The sequence below is a fragment of the Ambystoma mexicanum genome, chromosome 6q (assembly GCF_040938575.1).
Source record: "Ambystoma mexicanum isolate Mex_15411 chromosome 6q, UKY_AmexF1_1, whole genome shotgun sequence".
Classification (NCBI taxonomy): Eukaryota; Metazoa; Chordata; class Amphibia; order Caudata; family Ambystomatidae; genus Ambystoma; species Ambystoma mexicanum.
In genome coordinates this window covers 1,089,700,674-1,089,715,422 of record NC_090937.1, presented here as the reverse complement: position 1 = coordinate 1,089,715,422, position 14,749 = coordinate 1,089,700,674, and the positions used below count along the sequence as shown (strand labels likewise).

General features: G+C 44.6%; 1 protein-coding gene across 2 annotated transcripts in view; it reads right to left on the bottom strand.

The window, feature by feature from the left end:
- Window positions 1–14,749, bottom strand: part of KDR (kinase insert domain receptor) — a 190,075-nt gene that overhangs the window by 20,237 nt on the left and 155,089 nt on the right. For both annotated transcript variants that reach the window (XM_069631646.1, XM_069631645.1), the window contains 8 exons: window positions 13,593–13,707; window positions 13,344–13,507; window positions 9,941–10,097; window positions 6,961–7,081; window positions 4,141–4,249; window positions 2,719–3,066; window positions 914–1,060; window positions 142–273 (listed from right to left, as the gene is read on the bottom strand). In XM_069631646.1, coding sequence (XP_069487747.1) covers window positions 142–273; window positions 914–1,060; window positions 2,719–3,066; window positions 4,141–4,249; window positions 6,961–7,081; window positions 9,941–10,097; window positions 13,344–13,507; window positions 13,593–13,707 — 1,293 coding nt within the window. The remainder of the gene's footprint in view (window positions 1–141; window positions 274–913; window positions 1,061–2,718; window positions 3,067–4,140; window positions 4,250–6,960; window positions 7,082–9,940; window positions 10,098–13,343; window positions 13,508–13,592; window positions 13,708–14,749) is intronic.

Below are 14,749 nucleotides of genomic sequence, written 5' to 3'. Positions count from 1 at the left end.
AAGAGAGACTGGCCATGAACATGAAATACTGCTAAGAAGGGGGGCAACGATTTGTCTTGGCAATTTTTTGGGCTACTAATTTTCTATTAAGGACTTTCTCCCTGAATAAAGTATTTTTTTTTTTAAAAAACTATCACTTACCCTCGACTGAGAAGGTTGCTTGTGTTTTTGTGCAGCCTACGTCGTTGCATGCTTCACAGGTGTAGACCCCAGCATCTTCTTTCCTTATCCTCTGTATCGTTAACGTCTGATTCCCATTCTTCAAAATAATACCTGCAAATGAAGTGTACGTGCACTTGTTGATGTGTGCAGTTGTGTGGTCAGTTCATCCTATTGATTGACATTGCACTCAACATCCACTGTGGACTATTGCCCTGAAATACTTAACACATAACATTAAATAGACTATGTGCCTCATTACGAGTTTGGTGATGCAGCAGAAAATGGCGACAACATAATTATCACCACTTTCCTGCACCACCACATTCTGAGTTTTGTGGTTACGTGGAGGAGAAACCTCAAGTTGTTTGGAGGATTTTTCAATTTACCCAAAAATATTGAGGAATTTTTCTGTGCGGAATTACGGATCGTCACCGCAATTACCCCACTCGCAATCTGGATGTAAATATGCCAAACTCAGTGGCGGTAATAAAAGAGTGTGGGGTATTTCTGCCGAAAATACCACCGAACTCATAATGATGTCTAAGTCAGCTTCCAGTGTCTCGTAGCAAAAGCACACGTGTGACTTGAGGGTAGCTTTGCAGAGAATTGACCTCGAAGTCAGTGTAGTTTGAAGGAGGGGTTCTTCACAAAGCCTGCAGGTCTCTTGCGCACTCTCTCACTTGTATTGTGTGTTCACTCTTATACACTCTCTTATTTGTTCTGTAACTGTTAGGAACCAGAGCACGCTTACCTGAGCCTTCGACGAGGGTCATATTGTTTTTGAGCCATTTGATAAGTGGAGTCGGGGTCCCGTCTGGACGGCAAGTTACTTCTATAGTTTCACTGATATTTGCAACTTGATCTTGTAATAACTTTTTCATTGTAGGTAACTGTTGAGCTATTGAGACGAGGGTGAACAGAAAAATAGATGGGACATTAAGTACACTGGGGCTTTCCATTTGAGTCAACATACCGTTCGGTAGCACAGCGACATAAGCAGAATGTCTTTTGTCCATATTTTTTTTTTAAGTATAGATTTTTAAAATGGGACACAAAGAATAAATTGGATCGGCGCATCTCTGTAAAAATGGTATGAAAGCAAAGGTAAATGCATCATGTTAGCCGGTTCTTGAATCCAAGGGAAATATAGTACTGTCATCAAATAATAGGTGGTTGAGCCTTTCCCAAATAATCTCACCAAACTCTTGTAGGATCTCGTGTAAGACACTGCACTTGCCACCACCTCACAACGACCATGTAACATGTATCAGGTAGTGAGCACCTGCCCAGTGTATCCCAGAGAGCCTGGCTGCCCCATTCATCAGGTTTAATTTTAAAAAGTAGCATTTTGTTGGGTAATGATAACACCAATGGTTTAATTGCTGACCATTCAGTTTGAAATGTGTGCTCTAAAATAGCATTGGTATTGTTATTGTATTACTAATTCTATCATCATCATAAATGCGTTATGCTATTAAACTTTTATACTGCACCAATCAGCACCCTAGCGGTCTTACGGCACTCGTACATTGTTCAAGAATTTTGGGTACTCTGCCCGTGCTTGGGGTACACAAGACCATAGTCAGAGGAATAATAAAAGCAAAAGGGTAAAGTGAGGAGGAGGGAGAAGCAGAAATAGGAAAGGGAGGCACAGAATTAACAGAAATCATCATCCTCGCCACCACCATTAATATTAGTATTATTCTCAAAATGATTGTTAACAGTAATATATTTACTACATTCAAATCCTTCCAACCTACACCGTCCTTGCATAGCAGACTTCCCGCCAGTGTAAGCTCAGATCGTTTCTGAAACATTTTAAGCCATGTGTATAATGCATGTGGCATGATGTGGGATCTCACTCCCCGGATGCAATCCCTGCCCTCGGGTTATGGAATTTTGTTGACGTCCAGGAGCCCATATTGAGAGATCGAGCAGCATGTTTCCCTAAAGTAAGTCCTGCAGGGAAGCTGGGAAGCCCAACGCCTAAAAAAGGGTTTTACTGTTACAGCTCTCCCTAAATACAAGAGTAGGCATCCTTTATGCCAGGGGTACTCAGAAGCGCCCCACAAAGGCTTGAATCAAGACAGGTATTCCGGATCTCAGCAATGATTATTCATGAGATAAATTTATATAGAAAGGATAGCAATGGATTACATTTGCATATTCATTGATTGTACTGAAAACTGGAGTGGGTTTCACTTATCGTCAGCCATGGTTGAGCGTGGATGGTCCACATGTGATATTAAAGCTGATATTGATGGTTTAGCTCCCAAACTGAATAGTAATTCAAAATGACCACCAGCATTGAAATTCTTGTGAGCAGAAATCGATTTTCAGGAAAAATGGCAGTGATAGAATGTTTTTCAATACGAAAACTAATCTCTGTTCGGCTAGGTGAGGGAAGAGATGTGTTGGTAAGAGCAATTCAAGCAGCTTGCCTGTGTTTTATCAGATCTTAGTGAATTGCAGCTTCGGGCTCCCCATCCCACCCCATTCCTCTCATTTATACTCAAATTCACACGTGCCCTGAGGAAGTCAACTTCAAACACTTACCCAGAACAGACAAGTGTTTCACCAGGCAGTGTCTTTTCTGAGTCTTTCTGTTCACAGCAATGCAGATATAATCCCCATTGTGGCGCAGCGACACATTTCCAAAGACGAGCTCCGAAGTAACATTTCCACCATTTGTATGCGTGGCTGTGGCGTTCACTTTCAAATGTGCGTGTGGATTCTTGCACACCGTCTGCAGGGGTTGGCCTCTAAGGTGCCCTTGAGAGTAGCTTGGGATAAGCTTGACCCACGTTAAGCTCTCAAAAGTGGATCTATCGGCAATGCATCGTAGGGCGAGGTGGCCACCTTCGATCACTCTGCTGCTGGGCTGGAGCTGTATTTCAAGACCCCCTGAAAAATATATATAAAATGCATGGTATGTTTCAGCTCTAGACAGACATCATTGAAACAATAGAACAGGGTAGAGTATTGCTCTTTGGCCATTCAGTTAAAGAGGCGTTGTTCTAAATATCTTAATATCATGCAAGAACCTTGTCAAACAGTTTCAACACATGTGTATCACTCCCTTTGTAGGTATTCAAATGTTTGTAAAGTGAGCACCTAATTGTCAACAGTAATTTCAAGAAATATGATCAAATCTATATAGTCGCAGCCGCTATATAACCAAACAAAATTGAACAGCGCTTTGGAACACAGAAAGGAGTGTAGGCCACATTCTCGCCTAAGCATTGCAATGAATAAATACACATATCAAGTCATTTATTTAGGGTCTTCAAGCAATGGAATGTTGTGGACGGGTAGTGGAAGCAACAACCCTTCCAGGAAAACATCAACGACTGCCGTTCACAATCTACAATGATCCAACCTGCACAATTCGTCGCACTACAGGAGTCCGATTGCGTCATTTTATTTTAATATACCGTCTGCAAGATGACAAAGCAAAGGAGATAAGCAGCCAAAGCGCAAAGTGAGCAGAAGAGCATTGACATCTAAGGTGGCTACTTCGTAGTGGCGTGGGAGGAGTCTGAAACAAGGCCGCGAGACAGAGGCCGGTGTGCGCATGTAATGGTGTGTGCTAGCTTAAGAAAGTGACGAGGTAAGAAAAGGCCGGAAATGAGCCTGAATAACACTATTGTTTGCAAGTGACTTTGTCATTTCACAGGCTCCGGTGGGGACACAGACATAGGCTGTGTAGATTGCCAATGTTACATGCCCAAGTGAAGCATTCTCTAGTCCTGCACCAAACTGGTGAAAGCAATTTGTTTGCAAAATATACATGTACAGTGTTAGAGGGAGAACAATTGACTTTGTATCTCTGTATTTCTTCACTGGATCATTGTGGCCTAGCTGGACAGGAAAGATTAGCGCCACATGCTGGTTGTTTCATACAGAAAGCCTTAGTGCCTGTGCCTAGTGAGAGCTCTTGAAACTGCGGGAGTCTCAAATACGCTGCGCGTTACTTACTCGTGACGTGGAATGAGATGACCCTCTCATCGTGGCCGGCTTTGTTGGTGGCTGCGCACTTGAACACAGCTGACACATTAGCAACTGGAATAGTTAGAGTGCTCACAATCTGCAAAATGAAGACAAGTAACATATCAAGCTAGAGTGGCAGCAACGTATGTGTGGAGGCTGCACATAGGAAAATGGTGTAGTGATCAATGGCAGAGCTTAAAGAAGGAGTGCGTGCTTGTAACCAATGTTCTCTTGTTTTGGCGTACTCGGTAGAGCATACATACACCCACTAACAATCTCCACGCCGTTAAATATGCCCATTAACACACATATACACACATGCATATGGATTCAAATTTAAACCACTTTGAAGCACTCCACCTTTGTATAAGCGCTGTATAAATAAACAATTATAATTACAATTACACAAACATCCTCAAACATGTGAAATATACTCTGTCATGACAATGAACGAGCGATTTATGAACGAGAGATTTTTTTTAACAATGCATTATCGAATCAATGTGCTGCTCATAGTTTAACTTCTATGCCCGTATGTCAGCCAAATGTCAGTCAAAGAAAAGAAAACATGGGTCTAACTGCACCACATCCATGAAAGGGCATTGATTACGTGGGCACACTAAAGGTGGTGAACCAAATCCTATGCTGTTTGGCGGAACAAAATATGTGGCATTTTATCGACATTTAGGACAACTTTAGGGACAGGATTGGAAGGAGGCATAACCAATCTTGCTCACAACGCAACTGGGGTTACAGCGGTAGAGTTGGGTCCTTGCTGAGCCTATGAACAGGGTCCCAGTGACAGTCAGGCCCTATTTGTTGTATTATCTAGTAATACTTTTTGCCAACGTTCACACTGATTTGAGAATTGTACCGCCTTCTTGTGCTTCTCATTCCGCTCCAAAATTACAAAGAATAACAATATGCTTACATCAGCAATGCTAAATACTCCGCACAACAACGTTTTTCTGTAAACTTAACAATAGACTGTTAGGAAGAACTAACTGCAGTCTATGTACACAAAGCTCCCAGTGCCTTGAGGCATGCAAAACAGTCCACAATACCAACGTTCCACCTGTCCGCTGTTTTCATGCCCATCACTGGTCATGGGCAATAGGGTAAGTCAGCAGTGTCCTGCCATGAGATATGACAATGAATGCAAGGGCACCTCACTCACTATGAGCTTCGAATGCCATTATTGTAAACCCAGTGATGGGTAAAGGAAACGCTTTATGATGTCTGCAAACGACTGGTTGACTCAATAGTGCTGATAGTTTTAGCCCGCCTTCCACCAGTGTGCATAATAGTACACTTTGCCAAACGAAAAAGCAACCGCATTCACAAAGCGATTGGCTGGGCCTGTTACCAAGATACTGGGTCGGGTGTCACCCTGATCTCTTAATGTACAAGTGGTAGTGGACTCGTGAAAGATGGGGGCTAAATGTCGCTTCCAGGGAGGCGATGACACACTTTGTGGGCATAGAGCAAAGAAAGGCGCAGTGGTAAAGCAGGGGCATCCTTTGGTCCTATAATGCCAATGAGGATTTTAGGTATATTCAATAGCATAAAACTGTGCAGGTGCACGCAAATGTACATGCATGCATGGCCCATTTACACAAACACGTTCACAAAAGTGCAATGAGCTATCGGAAATGTGGAGTCCTGGGTGTCCTCTGACCCAGGCTTCAAGTATTTGGCATTGCATTTCTTCACTAGCCATAATAAGGTTGCCTAGGGGATTACGTTTTAGAAAAGGGCAATGCTGCGGCCTCTATCAATTCGGCCCGCAGGCTTTTGCTACCAGGCACGGCCCTTGAAGCGCGTCATTCTGGCTAAAGTACAGCACTCGCGACTAGACACAGAGAATTCTCATTGAACAATCTGCAGATTGATTCTTACAGCCCTCGGATCGCTCAGCACGCTAACTTTAAATGCTTCCGCCAGCGCAGCATGAATCCACAGCCAATGAACTCCCTGTGATCGACCAGGCATATTTATGTACTAAAAACATTGATGTACTTATTTATATATATTATCAAGAGTAATGAAATCGCTTAATAGACCACACCATTGGGCACTAAGGGGCTGTAAACCTTATTAAAGGCCTGAGTGTAGCCTTCAGGAACATTAGATGATTGATATGGCCTTGGGACAGTGTCTATGGTCCTCATTAGGACCCTGGCGCTAAGTGTTTAACGGCGCCGTTAAACACTTAGCGCCTTACTAGGCGGTCCCTTTGCGGGACCCGACCTGAACGGCTGGTCTAGACCAGCCGTTAAAGTACGGACCCGCAAAGGGACCTTGGTGCTAAGTACAGTACCGCAATTTGCGGTACCGTACTTAGCGCCTTCCCCAGTCCCATTGAGCCCTATGGGGCAAAAATGGGAATGGGGAAGGGCCAATGTTCAATGGGGAATTACCGCCCCGCCAACCATGGAATGGGGTGGTAATTCCCCATTGAACATTGGCGGACTCGTTACGATACCGGCACCAACCATGATGCTAATAGCACCAGTATCGTAATGAGGGCCCATATAACTTAATCTGAATGTGGATTTTTTGCATTTATTTGCAGCGCACATAACCCGTAGGTATCTAGGCGCTAGTTTCATTGTGGAAGGGCAGGTTATTTATAACACGCTAATTTTTTATTCTCATTTTTTTTCAAGCATGAGTCTGGGATTCGATCCTGTGTTTGCTCAGAGTGGTCTTGTTTCCAAGACCTGTGCGTTGCCACAGAGCTATCCTCCCATCCAGGTCATAGTGAAAGTTCAGCAGAATGAGCACCAGTGTTTTAACATTACGCACCTTTAGTTTCCCATCGATGACACCAACATGGGTCTCGTTTCTTTCAATCCAGTTTCCACCGTTTATGTCACCAATATTTTTCCAGTTTTTGCAGGTGTACGGAGTACCTGAAGGTTGATGGCTGGTAACAGAAGGGAAGAGTACACTTAGACTGACTCTGCACAATGAGAGAAGATTCTGAGAAAAGCAATAACGAACACCAAGGGCACACACTTGCCTTAAAAGACAATACAGTAGCTAAGTGAGATTCCATAAAATGTATTTTGTGTTCCCTCCCCCCATTGTATTTTAGCTAAGAGACATTCCATAAAATGTATGTTATATTCCCCATAGTGCTTCCTCTCCCCCCCACCCCGCCACCGTTCGCTATAAACACATCTTCAAGCACTCGAACGTGTTAGCTTCCCAACTTCCACAAGGCAACGAAGGGGAACAGTTTTATTTTTGGAACATATCTGTCCATTCATAAACCCTTAAACGTTCCAGTGAATTCCACACACGGGAAGCCCAGGGGACAAACAGTCAAGCAAGCGAGTTCCTTCAGGAGCGTCCTGAGGCTGCTGCTGGCTGCTGTTGTGTCGGAAGCGCTCGGGCAGCAGGGGCCAGGGGGAGCTAACGGAAGTCGCGTGGAAAACAACAACAGGAAGCTGGAATCCTCTGGGCCCGTGCGCAGGCAGGAAGCGCGAGCCAGTGTTCAGGCCAGATAAGCCAAGCGACATGGCAGTGGAGCGGGAGCACTAGTGTCTATCGCCCCTGGTATCTATCAACTGCTCACATCCCCTGGGGTCGCCTTTCACGCAGATAAGGGCGAGCATCGTACGCCGCGCTCGATTCCTGCACGCTGCCCCTTCTCTCTCCACTGCACACACAGGTAATGCAGACAGTGGTCGCCGGTGTTACCGACACTCCAAACGTTGCTACATAAAATGGCGTCGCCAATGAGGCAGGGTTCCATTATCAGACAGGCAATTGCTACAATTATTAAGGGGAAAACACGAGTCACGGATTCATTCAATGAGCTATAAAACGAAACATAACACATTCATTTTCTGTCTTGATCTGCAGGACACACACGGCCTGCTGCAGCCCTTTGCCAAGAAATGTAACCCCCAGAATAAGGCCTCGGACACGAGTTGTGGGAAGCAGCCTTTCACCTAGAATACCCTCACTGTTTAAAGGCTGTGCCACTTTAGACGTGGTTCAGTGGCAGACAGACTCTCAATGTGTGCTGACTCCACCACACTGATGACACAGGGATGAGCCCCAAACAGGTCGAAGTGGCGCTGTGATTGACACATTTATATTGTAAGTAACACTGCCGTGAAGTCTTGATATCCCCGAAGATAAAGGGGTTGGAGGTGCACAACTTTTTTGGCTTTATGTTGAGGCTTACACTTGCCTATAACAACTGTGGGACTGATTCATTATAAAATGGCTTTCTGAATCAGGCCCACAAGCGCCTGCGTGGTTTTCACTCATCCGGTAGCATTGATGTTTCTCTCTGTACATAAAAGTAGATGGTTTTCTCAATGTTCTGCCCACCCTATCTTGGAGGGTGGGGATGTCATTCTAACAGATGATCTTCCATACGGATGGGGGGCCAATAGATCGTAAAAGGTTCAAGTATAAGCCATCACAATATCAAAGAAATAGAAAGGCCGACATGTTTTATATTTGTGACATGGAAGACAAGTTTGTGGTTTATCCTGTGCTGGTTGCCACGTCTTTCAAAAGAATGACGGAAGAGTCTTGTTCTTGATAAAGCAGAGCTTTTTCCATATATCTCACAATGATTGCAATGTACTACAGTATATTTATCCAATAAATCTTGGCGCTTATGAGCAATTAGTCCCAACATAATTGACATCAAGGGGTGAGTCTATAATCTTACAATCAATTCTTTTTGTTTGGGCACATAGTTCTCAGATCAATGGGGTAAGCTTGCAAATGCTCCTTATTAATTCTCAACACGTGTTTCGCTGTTGTGCTAGCTTCATCAGGATGAAATATTGTTTCGGGATCAGCTTGGGATAAATCACAGGGAGTCAAGTGGTCTTCCATATCTTCAAAGGCGGCTTGAATGTACACTCACTGCCGGGATAGTGCCCTTTTGGCCCCATCTTATATTGCCCCTGCACCCACCCTGTATATTCGGTTCATTGTAATAATGTCCCTGCAAAAATGTCTCCTGACTAAAAAGTCGCTGTTTTTTGTGGAGACAGTATTACAATTAACATGCAGGGGACACCCCCGCAGCCCCTGTTATTTATATATATATTTTTTTACAAGGGGAGCAGGGGATATCCCAGCAACCTGCACCCATACATAATGTCGCCATGTATAATGTCGCCAATGGCTTTTCCCAGCAACATTATGTATGGGGACATTATTACCTGCTACCGCCTATTCTTGAGATAGAAGACCGCTTGACTCCGTGGTTTATCCTTCCGCTAAGATTAACTGGAAGAGTATATGCTTAACACTTGACAGCATTGTTTTCTGACTATTTGCTTAAAGCCAACAAGATTGATTATATGAACGAACCGCAGCACATTATTATTATTTTGAGATATATATATATATATATATATTATGCTACACATGTATGTCACTGTGATTTATACCACGCACTGCTGCCATTTGTATGGTCTCTTGTCACTTTGGCAGACTTGAAGTAAGGAGAGAGAGAGAGAGAGAGAGAGACAGAGAGAGGGTGCGTTAGGTTAGTGAGGAGGGAGTGAGGGAAAATGCAAGATAGCTTTGTTGTTGTGCTGGTGAGGGCAGATTTAAGGTACTTAGGTGCAGTAAAAAAAACAAATTCGGCATCAAAGAAAACAAAACACTTGCTTCATTCTTTTGAATAGAGAGGTCACCAGCAGAAGAGAAAACGGAAACCTTTTTCCCTTGTATAACATTCCATTTTATGCTCTTTGGGACCAGGTGCTTCTAGAACTAAACAGTGAGGACAGAAGAGACTTACTGAGTAGTGAAATCGCATTCCTCCTCTAGCTGCCAATGCCACTGGATGGTGTCTGGTGTGGGCACCCCGGATACGGTGCAGGTCAGGACCTGCGCGCTGCCATACTTGAAAGAATCAAGGGGGGACAGCACAGCCTTCTCCCAGATCTTGGGTGGAACTGGTGGGAAAATACAAACATGGTCACAGATGGGCCACGCATTCAGCTTCCCATGAAATAAGTGAAAGGAACAAATCTATGTTTAATGTGAAACAATGCTTGCCCTTTGCAGGCACATTGGGCCTCATTCCGAGTATGGCGGTAAGGGATAGCGGCCACCGGTAACGAGACCGGTGGCGGTATTCCCTTACCGCCATACTCCGAGTTCCCTCTGCGCCCTCGCCCTTAACGCCTGCTTTGAGCAGGTGTTAAAGTCGAGGGCGCAAAGGGGCCTCCAAGCCAATAACGGTGACCGTAATGAACGGTCACCGTTATTTGCATCTTCCCCATTCCCATTGAGCCCTATGGGGGCTCATTTGGGAATGGGGAAGAGCCTTGGTGAATGGGGAATCACCGCCCCGCCAACCTTGGAATGGGGCGGTAATTCCGCCATCCACCAAGGCGCTGCCGGTCCGGGTACGGCGTCAACCAAGGCGTTAATAGCGCTCGACCTCTGTAAAGTAGCTTACCAAGTGTTGCCTACAGATGAAATTAAGATTATTTGTATTCATAAAATAGGTTAAGCCTCTTAAATAAGACCCCTGCCATGAATTAATCTCCCCTCAAAAAACCACCTGCCAAACTTGGAATGTCCCAGGCCGATGCTTGTAAATAGAATAGGCATGAAACAGAACATAAACTAGGCCGGAAATAGTTACGCTGTAAGTGACATGACATGGTATTACAGTAAACTGAAATTAAAAAAAATGATTGCATATTTGAACACAATTTCAGGGAAGGAGACCTATTGCTCTCAACTTTAATAACCTCCAGTTGATCACAAGAAATCCGGGAATAGCTTCCCAGATGTTATTACATTTCTGAAAATCGGCCACTGGAATCATTTCCTTTACCAAGTCGGTAGACCGCCAGGAATTGTTGTGCGGGTTAAGTGCCGGGGGCACATGGCAAATGGAGCACTAGTTCTTTACACCGCAAGATGACATGGCCACCAGAACTGTGCTGTTTAAGCTGAGACTATTTAGGAAGGATGCTATTTTGTTGACGCAACTGTCAAGATGACTACACGCAACACGTGTGTACTTGCCATTTAGTCTGTTGTGAGGCCGGCTTTCCAGCATTGATTGGGATTACATTGTGGCAGAATAGTTCAGATTGCATGCCCTCTGTGCTAGGAAGGGGAGACCATGGTCTGCACCGAAGGCCCGTGGCGTAACAATTCAGGTTCAAGGCCACACAACCCCTCACATCCAGTTACTTAGGGATGTCACACCAGTAGCCTGAGACACTTACAGCAAGTTAAAAGTACTTTTTTGTTGACTGATTCCAACCAAAAAGCTCAGAATTATGGCAAGACTTTATTGTTAACCAGGGTAACGCCATCTTTCCTAACCCTGGAAGGCACTCCCTCACGCTGTCCTTCTAAAGGTGGCCTAATCCACGAAGGCCTCCATCACACGCTCATGCGCTGTCCCATCAATACATTTAAAAGTGGCATGTACACAGTGCTCGGGGTGCTTTTCTCGGTGCCAGATTGGTGCATCTGGATGTGTACAAAGTCTTGGGCTCTGTGCTGTTCACCACATTAGTCAACCAGGAAGAGCTGCCAACTGGCCCCATGTCATTGGGATGATCTTTATATAGGCCTGGATTCACAGCACACAGCCCATTGCATGATGGGCTTTATGCAAAATGGTACTGGCTGAAAAGTTACATCTGGATACAGGTGGCCTTGGTGACATGGGCCGTGCTAGCAATTCTGCTCCCTGCACCAGCTCTATAAACGGCTCTGGTTCTTAAAATGTGCTAACTGAATAGGATCAACAGCGCGTCGCTATGAGCATGATTAAACGTGTTTAGTCATTTTAAATTCACATTCTCTTGTGTGCTCTCCGAAAATGTGCCAGCATACTGTTTGTGTTGGTTAAATTCTGTCCGCAGCGGTACCCAGTCAATATATCTAAAACATTACAGAGTGGTACATTTCAGAGTGGACCATAATACTGAAAAACACTGCAAACATGAATTCATTAATTAAATAAATAAAGGGCAGTGGGGAAAGGGGGTTAAAATGGGTAGGGATGGGTTGGGGTGGCGTTATAAGGGTAAAAAAAACAGTAGTTGGGGGTGCCCCCCAAAATTAAACAAAAAAAAAAGAATTCTGGGTTTTTCGGTATTTTATCTGCAATGAAATTTACCACTCTGTAATTTCGGTCGGTAAAATCACATATAACCTCTGCAGCTTGGGTCCTTAATGTCATATCTCCAGATTCAATCTCTGCCATCCTTTTCGACATATCAAAATTATGCCCCTTTCATATAGCAGTTTTAGGGCCTCATTACGACCCTGGCGCTAAGTGTTTAACGGCGCCGTAAAAGGCTGTGGGGTCGTTAAACACTTAGCGCCTTACTACGAGGTCCCTTTGCAGGACCCGACCTTAACGGCTGGTCTACACCAGCCGTTAAAGTAGGGACCCGCAAAGGGACCTTGGTGCTCAGTGCGGTACCGAAATTTGCGGTACCGTACTTAGCGCCTTCCCCATTCCCATAGAGCCCTATGGGGCGAAAAGGGGAATGGGGAAGGGCCATGGTTCAATGGGGAATTACCGCCCCGCCAACCTTGGAATGGGGTGGTAATTCCCCATTGAACCATGGCGGACCCGTTACAACACTGGCACCAACCATGGTGCTAATAGCGCCATGGTTTAGCGCCGGTGTTGTAATGAGGGCCTTAGCCTGATTTTTGCGTGTAAAACAAATAGAGCTCTTATGTCCTCAATATGAGTTTTGCAATAGTGGTATAATAGGTGGTAATATCATTAACACCTGTTTTGTCAATGAGCCTCATTATGGTTTTCAAGCCCACAAGCATAAAAACGGCCTGCGTGTGCAATGCTGTATTACCTCCACAAAAGTGATGGTAATGGTGTCAGTGGTATTACCGACACGGTAATACCGCCATTCCCCAATAAAGTCCAATGGAACATCTGAATGGGAAATAAAGTAATCTCATAATTAGACAGATTTTGCCACTGTTGCCCCAGTGGTAACAGCAATTTCATTCGGCGGTATAAGAACTACAAATGCGGCCAAAGTCACATTGAGGCCCTCAGCGAATGACATTGCATTTGGTTAACCCCTTAAGTGTCAAGGACGAGTATGCTCGTCCCTTTTTAATGGTTTTGATGTTGTGGCATATTTTATAAATGGTACACAAGTGAAAACAAAGCACAATGTAGCACTCACTATTCACAACCAGGCGTATTGTGTGACTGCGCTGCTCCTTTGTCCTTGGATTGGTGAGCACAGCAGTGTAACTACCGACATCCATTTCGCTTGCAGAAATGATCGTCAGGTTGTAGCCTTGTTTGATCATGGGACTAGAACTGAGCTGCTTTCCATCTTTCCTCCTGCAAAGACAGTGACAATATACGTGAACTCTTTGCTCTGATGGGGCAAGAGGCTTTGAAAAGACACTCATAGGTCACACTTTACCATTTTATCTCTGGAGGGGGGTATCCAGTGAAGTTCACCTGGATTCGCACGCGCTCTCCAACACTGGTTTCAATGACCGATTCCATATTTTCACCAAGGGAAACAAAAGGTTTTTCTGCAAAGGAAAATAACAGCAAATGTTTGTTAACTTAATTCAAATGGGAGTCACATTAGAGCTGAGATTTGACACGATTGGCCAAGTTGTTTCTCAACAATGGTAAGGGTGAACTGAAAACAGATCAGAATTCTAGAAATGGACATGGATGGCCCCTAACGACCTCCAGCGGGAATCTGTAGTTCAGTGCAATATATTTAAAGGGATGGTTCCCTAAGCAATTACTTTTTGCTACAGTTAAATCACATCCACTAGCAATCTGAACATTTTTTCGTGAACTCGGTTTATCTAATTTGAGTTCCACACAGTCACTCTCGCTAGAGCAGAGGTCTTCAAATGTTTTAGGCCTGCACTCCCTTGAGGAACGTTTTCTGGAGTTGGGACCACCAAATCATCATTACCGATGCAGATGACTGTGAGGGCAGTGTGTAGGATGGGCATAAAATGTACACGAATGCCCATGGACGACCCTCTGCCTCTATTCAATGTTTGGGGTTGAGAGTAGGCTGATTTCCAAGAGGTCACTTTCCTCTACCACCATGCCCAATATGGTGCATTTGACTTGTTCGGAGGGTAAAGCTATACGAATGAGGGAACGTTGACAGCTATGCTTAGGTGGCAGAGAGTTGGGAACAGGGCCTTGCAACAGACATCTTGATTTTCAGACCATTTCATTGGAGCAGGGTGCAGGGCATCATAGGTTCCAACCTAGAAACATGAAAAGGTTGGTCCACAAGGACCAACTCTTCCCAAACTGCAGCACTGTCACACACGGCCTCACAATATCCTGGCGTTATGGTCAATCTGCCCTGATCCTCCCCTGTCACCATCCCTCTCCTTCCAGTAAACTCTTTTGCTCTACTACCCAACCAGTCTTCACTCACCATCCCTGTTTCTTTCTTTCCCTTCTTCACTTTTCCACCCCTGCTCTATCTCCCCGGTGTATCTTCCTTCCACAGCCGCCTCTCCTCTGAGGACCCCTTTTAATCTTGTACTATGTCTCCTTTCCTCGTGCAGTCTCTTACCCCCTTCAGCAAACTTT